Source organism: Ictidomys tridecemlineatus, chromosome 15 (genome assembly GCF_052094955.1).
Source record: "Ictidomys tridecemlineatus isolate mIctTri1 chromosome 15, mIctTri1.hap1, whole genome shotgun sequence".
NCBI lineage: Eukaryota > Metazoa > Chordata > Mammalia > Rodentia > Sciuridae > Ictidomys > Ictidomys tridecemlineatus.
In genome coordinates, this window is record NC_135491.1 from 19,597,219 (window position 1) to 19,612,056 (window position 14,838).

Here is a 14,838-nt window from a genome sequence, read left to right on the forward strand (position 1 = left end):
ACATTTTTCTTTACGATCAGGAGTTCTCGGTACAAATCATCTGGTGAACACACATGCTGTGTCCATCTTCTTCCTCTGTGGTTGCCTGTATACCCTTTCAGAGCGACTTCATGGTCACTCATGTACTGGTTATGGGTGTGTAAACTGTGCAGCCACTTTGGAAAACTGATGGACAGTGGCTCTAATTATGACTCAGCAATTCCATTCCATCGTAACTCTCTCTCAGTGCACCAAAAGACATGCAGGAGACACCACTGCCTGAAGTACCCCCCAAGTGGAAGGTCTCAGGCAACAGCAGAATGGGCAAAACAAATCATGGTCCATTCATACAAAGGGACATGATGTAGCAATGAATGCTCAGATCCACAGCGGCATACACAATTAGATGAACTGCACAAGCAATGCTGAGTTTAAGAAGCTAAACAGAAAGAATTACTGCTGATTCCATTCAAACCAAGTTCAAAACCAGGGAAACCCCGTCTATGCTTTTCCATGACAGAATGACTTTCCTTGAGAGGGGAGGAGGCTCTGAGTCATGCTCTGTTTTCTTGATCAGAGGCTGGTTTCCCAGCTGTGCTCAAAAAAATCCATCAAACTCTTCTTGTGACACGTGCACTTTTCTGTATGTGTGCTATTTGCCAACAAAAAGTTAACACAAGTCCATTCTGTAAGAGATTCAGGTAAAGCTGGGCGCAGAAGCATACACCTGTAATCCCAGCAGCTCCTGAAGCTGAGGCAGGAGGATTGTGAGTTCAAAGCCAGCCTCAGCAACTGCGAGGCACTAAGCAATTCAGTAAGACCCTATCTCTAAATAAAACACAAAATAGGGCTGAGGATGTGGCTCAGTGGTCGAGTGCCCCTGAGTTCAGTCCCCAGTACACCCGTCCTCTCCACACACACCCCAAAAAAGAGAGAGAGGGAGAGAAAAAGGTGAAATAGTACACTAGATACACAGGTGAAATAACACACTTGAGATCTGCTTGATTATACTCCACAAAAAACTACAGTTGGGGAACTGGGGCTGTAGCTCAACGGTAGAATGCTTGCCTACATGAGTGAGGCACTGGGTTCAATCCTCAGCACCACATAAAAAGAAACAAATAAATAAAGGCATTCTGTTCATCTACAACTAACAACAACAACAACAACAACAAAGAATTGAGGTATGGATAAAACAAGATTCCCTGATCCTTGATAGTTACTAAAACTGAGTGACAGGGATGTGGAGACTCATTTAACTTAACACTTAATATTTCCTTAAAACAAAACAGCTCTTCCAAAAGGGAAGCAGAACTGTACTTACCGAGGTTGGCTTATGTGTGCTTCAAAAGTTGGCATTTTAGCTCCTTTGTATAATTTTTTCAGTTGTTCTATGTGTTCCGAATTGTCAATGCCCATTCCCATAGACAAAATTTCAGCTCGAACATTATAATCAATGACAGAAGTTTTTAAATTTGAAAGTTTTGTAACATGTACCTTGAATCAAAGAAAAAACATGCATTTGAAGAAGTCACTCTCTGAATTTTAACTGAATCATGAATACTCTCACGTGGTCTCTCAGTCTCTTTCTGCATATCTGATGTGCTCCAGAACATGCCACAACACACAAGTGGTTCCCACTGCAACATCTGTGTATTTCACAACTGAGGTTATATCAAATCTTCCCAAGCCTAAACCCACATGGTGGAAATATGATCTAGTGTGGGACTGATTCCTAGAATAAAACCCCTATTCCAGACTAATCTGTGGTGCTATAACAAGATACAAAATTCTTACATTCTTCTGATTCTCACTCAACTATTTTTATCTCTATCAGCAAGGAGGAGCCTAAGGCTCAGAGTCCTATCATGTCCAGAGAGGGCTTATCCCAAGAGCCTAAATTCTGTGTTCTGGACTATTTCCTCTACTTGTCTTTTCTGCAACCAAAATACTCTCATTCATTTAAATTTATACAAAACTAACTGAACCACTGCAACAGTCTGATTCCTGTGGAGGGGAGGTGTGGACACAGGACTGAGTGTCACAGTGAAGCAGGGGTAGGCCAGGCTGGCCCTTCTGGGCACTTTCCTGAGTGAACCCTGGGCATATGTCTCACACTTGGCAATGTGCATGAAAGCCTTTCTCCACTCAAAATGAGACAGAGCTGGTCTGGGTGGAGAAGTTGGCAAGATTGGGGGTCAGCTTCCTTCCGGTGTGTCAATGGACACTGAGGCACACTTTGCAGCTATAGGAACATATTTGCCAAGTGGGTTTTCTTTTTTGCTTCATTCTATAAGTGGCAGTTTTAGAAATTCCTGCTAAAGTTTCCTGAAAACAACTATAATACTACAACAACATCAACTAAGACCCCCCCACCCCCAAAAATCTGCTTATCTGCATTGGTAATTTACATTTTCTCTTCTTAAAACTATTTCTCTCTTCTCCTTAAATCATAAGCCAAACTCCCCTTTTAAGGCATTAGAACTTTGCTAACTTTATAAAAACTACCTTTAGCAAAACAATTTTGAATTGAATTCCTTAAAAATCTTACGAACAATCACAGGAATTAAGATTTGTCTAATATAGCAAACTCAGAGAGGGGTGTGCCAGCACCAGTGGAGAGCCATAGAGACCTGTATACTGCATGTCCTTGTGTCACACTCATGCCCAACTCTACATCAGCATCAGAGGGCAGAAGGCCTCAGCTGCTTTGTTCAGATGGAACTCAAGGGCCCAGTACTGGTCCTAGGTGCTCAGTAAATATTTGGTGAATGAATAAGGTAGAAAAACCTATGTTTGAATGTCCAAGGACCAGAACTATCAGCATTACTGAGCATATCTTAGGTCTTTAGGATCATTTATAGACTAGCAAAGATGGATCCTCTACAGCAGTCATTGATCCCAGGTTTCTCATATGGGTGGATGGTGGGTTGTGAGACTGACTTAATTATTCATGATCAACATTAAGGAAGTTAAATAGAGCAGAATTGTAAATATTAGAGAATGTCACATGAAGTAAGAACAGTTTCATGAAACTTTAGTTTTATAAGTGAGAGTGCATGCACATCATACGTAGAAGGATTACTGGGTTACCTTGTAAAACACTTAAAAAAAACAAAACGAAAAACCAAACCCACAACCAAATTCATGACTGAAATAACATGAAAAAGATGTCTCCCTAACTTAGAGCCCCAAATAAGCTAGGGTGCAAATGGTCATTCACACAGCACATTGGAAAAATTTGGACTATTTTAGAAGCCTACTCAAATTGAGATTTCTAATAAAACTGCATGCTTACCATCGGATCAATCCAAACTGTGTTTCCCAAAGCCAGTACCACTTTTGCATCATGCAATTTTCCAATAATTTTATGATGAATGTACCTGGTAACCTAAAAAAAGGACTTCAGTTATTTATCTGAAGCTTTAACAGAAGACTTTATTCAGTGTATGCTGCATAATTTGCAAAATATTCTGTGTGTTTCATTTGAGCCTCACAACAACCCTATGGACTAGGGAGGCATCACCCCAATTCCTCAGTGAAGGTAACAACAGCTTATCAAGGAGAGATGCAGAGAGGTGCAGGAACTTGCCCAAGGGCTCATGCTAATTGTTTCAGGAATGGGTAAGAGTCCATGTGGAGTATCTGGAATCCTAATATTAATTGTTTACTGCTGTGGACATGTATGCACTCATCACTTGCATCAATTCTCTTCTGTCTTCAGAGTATGTATGTTTGAAAGACCAATAGAAGCAAAAAAAAAAAAAGTTGTTCTTGCTACTCCAGAGGATGTCATGGCAATGGAGCTGCTCTGCTCTGCTAGACAGGGTCTGGGGGCACTGGTCTTTCATGTGCTCTTTTCTGAATGTGTCACTATTTTCCTCTCAAGGAGGGCTGCAGCAGGTAAGGCCTATCGGCAATCTTTCATGCACATGAAAATCAATGAAGCAGAACAGGAGGGAAATGGTTAGTGACATGAGGTTGTTTCCATTCCCCTTGAATCTATGAGTGCACCTGGAAGAACATATACAGGAGAACCTGTCCCCATGTCTACATAAGGCTGCCCTTTAAGAAACAACTGTGGCCAGTTATCTTTACAGACCTTGTCTTGAAGACAAGGTCTTCTTCTTGCTGATGGCTATATACCCAGAACCCAGCACAGCACCTGGCACACAATAGACAGTAAATATTTAGTACAACAAATGGAAAAGACTGCCATTTGATAAAGGCTCTTTTCACTAAACCCACAATGGTAAGGTTGTGTATTCATCAAGAGACATTCATTTGCTTATTTCCCAGGCAGTGTTTAACCTTGCTTATGACTCGAAATGTTTTCACTTTGCTAACTGCAATGGCTTATTTCATAATCCATTAATCAGATTTCACAAAATTCAACCTTCTCTTGAAGAATCAGGAGCATCTGCTCTGCGATGAGCCAGACAACGTGTGGTGCCTTTCTGCCCACCTTGGACAGCTGTGTGAGCCTTCGGGGCTGCTCTCTGGGCTCCATGTCTTGCCTCAGGCAGTGTTCTCTGCCTTAGGTGCCCTTGCCATTCTACTTGGTGATGTTCTAGTGACCCCCATAGGGCCCAGAGGAAATGTCCTTCACATCAGAAGTTCCATCTCCCCTTCCTCCAACACAGTGACCTGGCCACCACCTATGTCCCCACTTTGCCTGGGACTCATTTTCATTGGTGCTTGCACTGTTTCTCTTCCTTAAGCTGATAGCCAGTTCATCTTACCACAACCCTGTGTTATATCAGTTCTAAGATGAGCACTAACAATGGAAGCCACAATGTCAGAGGTCCTCAACACTCTGGCTCAGGGCTAGTTCTATGCATGATGGCAGTTACTACAGTCCTATACCAGCTGGGACTTTAAGCAGATCACACTCTAACTGCTTAGGATCATGAAGCAAACACTCAACACTCTAAATTCAAAAAAGGCTCAAGTCTGTGTATATTATGGGTTAAATATATTCCACAAGTTGACAAAACATAAAAAGCCAAAATAACTCACCTTTGGATTCCACTCAATTTCACCATCAGCAGGTTTCACTCTACATACAATAAACTCCACGGCCTGAGGAGGAAGAGTGTGGAAATTTTCTGGGAGATGCAACAGCTGGTTTCTTGTGGTAAGTCCAGTCCTGCCTTCGTCTATGAACTTTATAAGGATATTATCCAGGACCCAAGTGTCTTCTTTTTGGCTCATTTCCAACACCTGGACCCTGGAGAACAATGGTGGCATTGGTTTAACAAAGAGATTCCACAAGGAAATCATCTTTGCCTCAATTTACTCATCAAAAGGAAAACATACTAAAAAAACTGTTACACTGACTGCACTGTTTTACTATAAATTAGAAACAAAAAAAGGAAGGCCTTTCAGAATCCTTAGTGGCACATTACTTAAAATATACCTAAGCATAGAAACATGTAGTACTTTTGAATATAGGAAATCCTTTTATCTGACAACATAAACAAAGTTAATATGGAAAATTAAAATTTCAAACTTTCTGACCCAAAGCTATCACCTGTAGCCCGCCCTGAGGTGGATTCAGGAAAAATGGGCATTAATGAGCAGGAGGGGCAGCCAGGCCAGGCTGGAATACTGACTGTGCCACCCACTGAGCTGCCCTTAGTCAACTCACTTAACATTCTCAGCTCAGTCTCCTTATCTACAAGAAGGGTATGATGCCAATTTTATAGAAATTTATTAAGAATTAAACAAGCTGCAGATGTACGTGTATACTGCACACAGTGACAACTCCATGAATGTCCAGGGTTGCACTGCCATTGTGATCTATGCTCAGGAGCCAAGGATGGAGTCTCTTGTGCAAAACTGTACCAGGTGTCTGGGGTCACAGTGCATTGGGAGGGCCTCCTTAGAAGAAGCCAGGCCTGGTACACTCCCACTCAGCCAATGGTGAACACAGGTGTTCAACACCATTTATATTACCTCATGCCTCACAACTCTAGAGAGGAAAAATAGATATTTTACCTGTAAAAAAGTGTTTTTTCTTCTAGTCCATACAATCCAAAATTTTCCACCTTTTTGATAGTTGTTTTATTACTGGAATCTTTAAAATACTCATTCATTTCAGCATTGAGAATTGCATAAAGATCCACATGTTTATCAATTATACGACCGAAGTAATTTGTTGCATTTGAAATATAAAAAGGTATTATCTGAAACATACACAGTAAATATATCCAGAAAGGAAACTTAATCTAACCAAAGACAAACATGCTACCTGACCTCATGCAAACAGGGATTTAAAAATAAACAAGGGAGTACGCTAAAAACAAAGAAAAATAAACACCATACCAGAGCTGGGGGTATGGTTCAATGGTAGAGCTCTTGCCTAGCACACAGGAGGTTTTGAGTTCTATCCCCAGTATCTCAAAAAACAAAACAATTTAAAAGTGCCATACTATAAATAACTACAGTCTACTTTAAATCTAATGGATGATTTTTGGCAAATTGCATTATTTAAAAACTTCGTCTTAAGTGTAGGTGTTCTTTTATTAAGAAAATTTTTTGTATGTGGCTCAAGGGGTGGGACCAGGTCTTACACACTCTACCACTGAGCTACATTCCCAGCCCCCTTTATTTACCTTTAAACTGCATTTTAATAAACATTCATAAAACAGCTTTGCTGTCTCTTGAGCTCCTTCTCATCTTTTGTCATATAATAAGATGCATTTTATTAAAAAACCTAATGTACACCAGGTACCAGGGACAGACCCTTCAGGGACACGCAGCAACCCAAGAGTGGACAGGCTACGCCAAACTGGTATGTATTCAGGAGACACTTCACAGGTATTTGTAGCAGGATCACTGATGTGCCAGGGGAAATGTTGGCATGGGAGAGGGGACCCTGCCCTGCACATGCACAGCTACCAGAGTGTGTGGAGAAGGTCGACCAGAAGGCAGAAACACCATGTGAAGGCAGGGATGGTGGGAATGAGGAGAAGTTACTTGGTGGGGTGGGGGTGGGCAGCACTGACTGGGAGGTGAGGCAAGAAAGCCAGGCAGGGAGGAAGTCAGTCTGTGATCAAAAGGGGTGAGGGGTCTCAGGTCTGACAGCCTGTGGCCCCTCTAACTTCATCACCTGCTGCCCTCACAACTCTCACTACCACTGAGCCTTTTCCTGCTTGCAAACATAACACATAAATCTTTCCTAGGGACTCTGGGCTAGTTGGTTTCTCCACCAGGAGTGCTCTTCCCATGTCTAGATCCTTATCTCACTTGGGCCTCAATGCAGTTGACCTCTCTACAAACAGGCTCTCCCTACCCATAATTTCCAAAGACCCCTTGTTCCCTAGCACACTTATACCCAGACACCCTGACTACTTAACTGCATCTTCCCTGGAGACCCTGTCCCAGTACTTGGATGTCCCAGTCATTCTCCAGCACCACAGAGAAAGCTGTCTTAATAAAGCCCTCAGAGCTTCTCTACCCTCACCCCAGGCAGGGAGTTCAGAGTTCCTTCCTGCTTACAGTCTTCTTCCAAGAGTGCCACCAATGTAGTCCAGAATTCTCCCTTGTGGCCAGAGCCCCAAAGAGTCTGGCATTCCAGACAATACCCTGCTTGGTGATGACAGGAGGTGGCCCAGAGGATAAGGAAAACACTCCCTACAGTGTTAGGAGAGGTGGGCAGGGCATAATGTATATATAACAAAATTTTTTTTTTGTACTAGGAATTGAACTCAGGGATGCTTAACCACTGAACCACATCCCCACCCAGCCCTTTTTTGTATTTTATTTAGTGACAGGGTCTCACTGAATTGCTTAGGGCCTCGCTAAATTGCTGAGGCTAGCTTTGAACTCATGGTCCTCCTGCCCAGCCTCCCTAGCTGCTGGGATTACAAGCATGTGCCACTGCACCTGGCTCAATAACAAAGATTTTTAAAGATTCAAAGAAACATTTCAAGAGAAAATATACTAAACTGTCAGCAATTACTCTTTTAGGTGATTTAGGAATAAAGGGAGAGATTTTCCTCTCACATTTCCCAAATTATAAGGCTTTGTGTGTTAAGCTAAGGGCTTAGCATGCATGCAGGTGAATAAAATCCAGGCCTACAACTGGCATCAGACCTGGAAATCTCCTCTGCACAGCATTAACACAGCAAAAAACAATTTATGTTGGATGTGGCCAAAGGAAGTTCATAAGACTGGACACTCTGAACAGGAGGAGGTAGGGACAGCATTAGGCCTCCAGACAGGGTGACCAACTCACACTGGTTTTTCTGAGACTTTCCTGGATTTAGCCCTAAAAGTCCCATGTGTTGTGAAACCCTTCAGTTCTGATTTTGCAAATTGAGTAGGTACCTTCCAGCTACCTGCTATTTGCTTTAATTCTCCTCTCCCTAGTACCTTTGCAGATAAATAATTCATTTTGTTATGGTTACAGGATCCAAAATTCAAAAATTAATTGAATTTCTAAAACAATTAGAAAATATACTTAAAATATTAACAACAGCATTCCAAAACATGAAACACAAGGGATAAATTTAATGCAGTAAATAAAAGACCTATTCACTGAAAACTCTTAACAATGCTTAGAGAAATTAAAGAGGACTTAGATAAACAGAGTGATATACCACAGTAATAAACTGGAAGACAGTGTTGACAGGATGTCAATTCTCCCAAATTACTCTATAGACTCACTGCAATCCAATCAAACTCACAAGTAGAAATTGGAAAGCTGATTCTAACATTTTGTATGATTATGCAAAGAAACAGAAAAAAGATACTGAGAAAGAACGGTGAAGATGAAAGACTTATCTACCAGTTTTCAAGACTAAAGCTACAATAATCAAGACAATGTAGCTTTGGCATAAGGATACACAGAGGAACAGAATCCAGAGTTCAGAATTCATATATATGGTTTCTTAATTTATACCAAAGGTGCCAATGTCATTTAGGGCAAAAAGAAGGTCTTTATAATAAATAATGCTGGAGTAACTAACTATCCATTAGGATAAACATTGCCCCCTATCTGGGATTCACCACACACAAACATTAATTTAAAATGAAGAGATCAGACTTGTAAAATCATAAAGCTCCTAGGGAAAAAAAAAAGAAAATCTTCATGACCTCAGAATAAGCAAAAATTTATTGCAACATGAAAAGCACAAAAAATAAAATTAAAAAGTGATAACTAGATTTCACTGAAATAAAAACTTTCCCTTTGTAACCAGGAGAAAATAATAGCAACATATATATTATATATTCACAATATGTAAAGAAGTCTTTAAAATGTAACATAAGGGGCTGGAGATGTGGCTCAAGTAGTAGCACGCTTGCCTAGCATGCATGAGGCACTGGGTTCTATTCTCAGCATGTAAAAATAAAATAAAGATACTGTGTCCACCTAAAAAATTAAAAATAAATATTTAAAATAAATAAAATGTAACGTAAGAAAAAAGCCTAATTTTTCTTTTAAAGGGCAGCTGGGCACAGTGGAACATGCCTGCAATCCCAGTGACTCACGAAACTTGAGGCAGGAGAAATCACAAGATTAAGCCAGCAAATGCACAAGCTCCTGTGTCAAAATGAAAAATAAACTAGGCACGGTGGCACATACCTGAATTCCATCAACTTGGGAGGCTGAGGCAGAAGGATTATGAGTTCAAAGCCAGCCTCAGCAACTTGGCAAGGCACTTAGCAACTAGTAAGACCCTGTCTCTAAATAAAATACAAAAAATGGCTGGGGATGTGGCCCAGCGGTTAAGCGCCCCACTGGGTTCAATTCCCTGGTACCAAAAAAATAAATAATTTATTTATTGGGGATGTGATGTGATGTAATGGTAGAACACCCCTGGGTTCAATCCCCAGTACCACACACACAAAAAAAGCAAAAATCCTGAAAAGCAAATTTATAAATTAAAAGATATAAATATTCAATACAGCATGTGAAAAGATGATCAATATCCATAATCACAAAGGAACTACAAATAAAACAGCATAAATGCAACAGAATAAATATTTAAAGAATATTTAAATATTTTAGAATTTAGGCTAGAATTAAAGACCAAATGCCAAGTACTGATGACAATATGAGGTAAATGGAATTCTCATATGCAGGGCTGGTGAGAATGTAAAACAGTATAATCACTTTAGAAAACATTTCTAATAAACCATACTTTCTTATAAACATATACTTTTATAACCCAACAATTATACTCCTAGGTCTTTTATTCTAGAAAAATGAAAATATATATTTAAAAAGACTTATAAAACAAATATTCAAAGCAGCCAGAAACTAGAAACAACCCAAATGTCCATCAACTTGTGAACAAACTATGGTACATTATATAATCGAATCCTACACAGTAAGATAAAGAACTACATAAAGAAATCTCAAAAGCACTGTACTGAGTAAAAGAAATCAGACTCAAGAAACTTCATTAATACAAAGCTACAGTAAAATTAAAACAACTGACAGAAAGCAGATGGGTGGCTGCCAGGGACGATGGTGTAGGGCAAGGTCTCAGTGATAGGGGACAGAAGAGACCTTTTTGGGGTGATGAAAATGTCTGCATCTTGACACAGTAGTGGTAGTTACATGACGATTTACATTTATCAAGACTTAACAAATTATACACTTGAAATTAGTGATTTTTATTATATGTAAACTATACTTCAATAGAGCTATCTAAATTAGAGAGAAAGAAAGGAAGTGGGGGGCACGATGGGGAGATTGGGTTAGCAGGGTTCTGGGAAGGTGGTAGCAGTAAAATGTGAAAATTTTTTCAGTCTGTCTGAATCCTCACCTGAGCTCAGACAGAGCAACAAAACAGCAACAAAACCAGGCACATAATTCATAACAACAATTGACAAAGTGGCCCAATGAATATCAAAATAAAAGCAGATAAAGAACAGGAGAAAAATCTAGATGATTTGGTTTTGGCAATGATTTTTTTTAAGATATAATACCTAAAGCATAATCCATGAAAGAAAAAATGTAAGCTGTCTTCATTAAAATCAAAAACTGCTCTGCAAAAGACACTATAAAGAGAATGAAAAGACAAACCGAGTAGGAGAAATTCTTTGCAAAACATATATTTGGCAAATATATGTTTGTTAAAATTTTTGTACTAGGAACTAGACCCAGAGGTGTGCTCTACCACTGAGAAAAGGTCTCATTAATCACCGAGGCTGGCCTTAGATTTGGCTCCTCCTGCTTCCTGATAATTTCTTGGGTGTCAGCCTCATCTGTCTTACTAGGGTTGGGCATGTAAATCAGTGGTAGAACATGTATTCAGCATGTCCAAGGTCTCCCGGTCAATTCCCAACACAAAAAAGAAAAATGTAAATCAGAATTAGAAAAACATAGAAATGAGGGGATAAAACTCAGGGAAAAATTAGAAAGAAAAAAATTATTTCAATGATGAAAACTGTAGTGGATCAAACAGTGACCACCCTCAAAAGATATGTGCATGTCCTAATTCCCAAGGTCAATGTGACTGTGACCTTATTTGAAAAGGGTCTTTGTAGATGAAATCAAGTATCTCAAGATAAAGAGACCTTTCTGGATTAAAAGGTGGGTCTTCCTTCCAGTGACAAGTATCTTGTGGGGACACCAAGAGAAGAGAAGGCAATGTACAGGAGGCAGAGATTGGGGGGGGGTGGGGATGTGGCTGCAAGCCATGTCTGAAGCCAGGAGAGGCTGGAGGAGGCCAGAACTGGTTTGTCCTCAGGAGGCCGAAGAGTGGCGGGGAGCACAGCCCTGATGACACCTGCATTTAGACTTCTGGCCTCCAAAACTGAAATACATCTATGTTGTTTTAAGTCACCAATTGTGGCAATCTGTGACAGCAGCACTAGGAAACCAACACTAAAGAGAAAGCCTTAAGGGGAAAGAAGTGAAAAGGAGAAAAAAAAGTAATGAAGAAATTGATGATGAGGGATTTCAAGGAAAATGATTTTTAACTCAGCAATTCGATTTGAATCTCAAGAATTTTCCTCACAGAAATTATCATTGTTATTTGAACAGAATTCATGTAGTCACTTATTGTTATTACTATTATTACACTAGTAGTAGTCATTCCAGGGACTGAACCCAGGGGCACTTAACCACTGAGGCCTCAGGCCTTTTTATTTTTTATTTTCAGACAGGGTCTCACTAAATTGCTTAGGGCTTAAGCTGCTGAGGGTGGTCTCAGCCTCAAACATGCAATCTCCTGCCTCAGCCTTCCAACTTGCTAGGATTACAGGTATGTGCCACTTTCTTTTTTTTTTTTAATGTTTTTTAGTTGTCAATGGATCTTTATTTTATTTATTTATATGTGGTGCTGAGGATTGTACCCAGTGCCTTACATGTGCAAGGCAAGCGCTGTACTACTGAACTACAACCCAGCCCAGGTTTGTGCCACTTTTTACTGAATTACTTTTAACTGCCTCCAAGTGAAAACATTTTTTTTCCTGAAAAAAACAACTCCCAAATTGTCATGCATTTACTCAACTCATCATGGTTTTACATATAAACTTGGACTCTGAAATTAAGATATAAGAACAAATTTCTATCATTAGATTAATGGCAGGATATTAATATTGAATATTATAAATCATAAATTACATTGTACTAAGATTCTGCTTAAAAAAAATTACGATTCAACAATCACTGGACAAAAAAGATCTTAGAAGAACTTACTTTAATATATCCAAACATTGGTAGAGCTTGGTTGGATAATTTCCTTGGCATATCTATTTCTGGATTAATATGGTGTCTGTCAGGACAGATCCTTTTGTCTCTGGGAAAAAAAAAATAAAACAATGAATAGCTGGCTTTGTTTTTTGTTGTGGTAGTGACAGTGCTGGGGATGGAAACCAGGGCCTTGCTCATTCTAGGCAAGTGCTCTACCACTGCTCTACCACTGAGCCAAACCCCAAACCCCTCAAAATAGCTAGATTTTTTTTTTAAAAAGAGAGAGAGAGGGAGAGAGAAAGAGAGAGAGAATTTTTTAATATTTATTTTTTAGTTTTCGGCAGACACAACATCTTCGTATGTGGTGCCAGGTGAGCGCGCTACCGCTTGAGCCACATCCCCAGCCCCAAAATAGCTAGATTTTAAAACCAGAAAAATACAGATAATCATTGTTAACATGGAATTGTAAACATTTTTCAGAAAATTAATCTGTAGTTGAAATTAGAGAACTTTTATTCCAAACACTTTAGAAGTAACCATATTAAATACTTCAAATGACACTAACAATATATAAATAAGCAAAAAACCCTCTAAAATTTAATTAAAATTGAATAAACTTAATCAAAAGAGTTACTTTATTTTTTTAATAATTTTTAATACACCTTTATTCTTTTTTAACATTTATTTTTTAGTTGTAGGTGGACATAATACCTTTATTTTATTTCTATGTGGTATTGAAGATTGAGCCCAGTGCCTCATGCATGCTAGGGGAGCACTCTTTCCTCTGAGCCACAACCCCAGCCCTATTTCTTTATATATATATATATATATATATATTTTTTTTTTTTTAAATAAAGACCTTTATTTATTTATTTATTTTTATGTGGTGCTGAGGATCGAACCCAAGGCCTCGCACATGTGAGGTGAGTGCTCCACCTCTGAGCCACAACCCCAGTCCCCTTTAGATATTCTTAAATGAATTATATAAACAAGTTCTGTGTATACCCTAGAGATTAGTGCTCTGATGTGTGAGGGGTAAAAATTTGCTCCCAAGATATAGGCTCTCTGTTCACCTCACAGATTATTTTTTTTTTTGGAAGAGACTTTTTAGTTTGACTCCATCCCATTTATTGATTCTTGGTTTTAATTCTTGTGCTATAGGAGTGTTATTAAGGAAGTTGGGGCCCAATCCCACATGGTGGAGATAAGGGCCCACTTTTTCTTCTATTAGATGCGGGGTCTCTGGTTTAATTCCTAGGTCCTTGATCCACTTTGAGTTGAGTTTTGTGGGTGGTGAGATATAGGAGTTTAATTTCATTTTGTTGCATATGAATTTCCAGTTTTCCAAGCACCATTTGTTGAAGATGCTATCTTTTCTCCAGTACATGTTTTTGGCACCTTTGTCTAATATAAGATAATTGTAATTTTGTGGGTTAGGCTCTGTGTCCTCTATTCTGTACCATTGGTGTACCAGTCTGTTTTGGTGCCAATACCATGCTGTTTTTGTTACTATTGCTCTATAGTATAGTTTAAGGTCTGGTATAGTGATGCCACTTGCTTCACTCTTCCTGCTAAAGGATTGCTTATACTTCTAAAACAAAGTCTCAGAAACATATCACCATAATCCACAATAAAGGTCAATTAACCTCCAAATCAGAAGCTGCTCCTTCACTACAATGTTACCTCCCAACTGAGAAATAGCTGAAGTTTCAGTTTTAAAAGTCAATATTCTATTTAAAGGCATACTGAAAATTGTTGTTAATAAGCTGGTTAATGTACCATAATTTAAAAAGTTAATGTCATTAATTATCTTAAAAATTAATTCAATCCAGGAGACACATTATCAGACACCTATGCCTAGCCATCCATTTACCAAGTAGTGGCATGTGTCTAGAGGGATCCCCATACCTTACCAATTGATCTACAGAGTTGATTCAGCCCCTATTAAAATTCCACAAGATTTTTTGAGAAATCAGTAAGCTTATATCTTTTATGTATATAGAGATGAAATAGATTTGAAGAAGCCAAGCAACCCTGAACAGGAGCAAGGTTGGAGGACTTATATGCCAGATCCCAAGTGTCACTATAAAGCTACAGTGTTTAAAGTGTAGTGTTGGGCTGAGGAAATAGCTCAGTGGTAAAGTGCCTGCCTAGCATTCATGAGGCCCTGAGTTCAATCCCCATCACCACATAAAAAATAAACA

The 14,838-nt window shown here is 39.2% G+C and overlaps 1 protein-coding gene across 2 annotated transcripts in view; it reads right to left on the reverse strand.

The window, feature by feature from the left end:
• Window positions 1-14,838, reverse strand: part of Tdrd12 (tudor domain containing 12) — a 69,980-nt gene that overhangs the window by 8,001 nt on the left and 47,141 nt on the right. For both annotated transcript variants that reach the window (XM_078032181.1, XM_021730086.3), the window contains exons 22-26: window positions 12,641-12,740; window positions 5,980-6,167; window positions 4,999-5,209; window positions 3,278-3,370; window positions 1,304-1,476 (exon numbers count right to left, since the gene is read on the reverse strand). In XM_078032181.1, coding sequence (XP_077888307.1) covers window positions 1,304-1,476; window positions 3,278-3,370; window positions 4,999-5,209; window positions 5,980-6,167; window positions 12,641-12,740 — 765 coding nt within the window. The remainder of the gene's footprint in view (window positions 1-1,303; window positions 1,477-3,277; window positions 3,371-4,998; window positions 5,210-5,979; window positions 6,168-12,640; window positions 12,741-14,838) is intronic.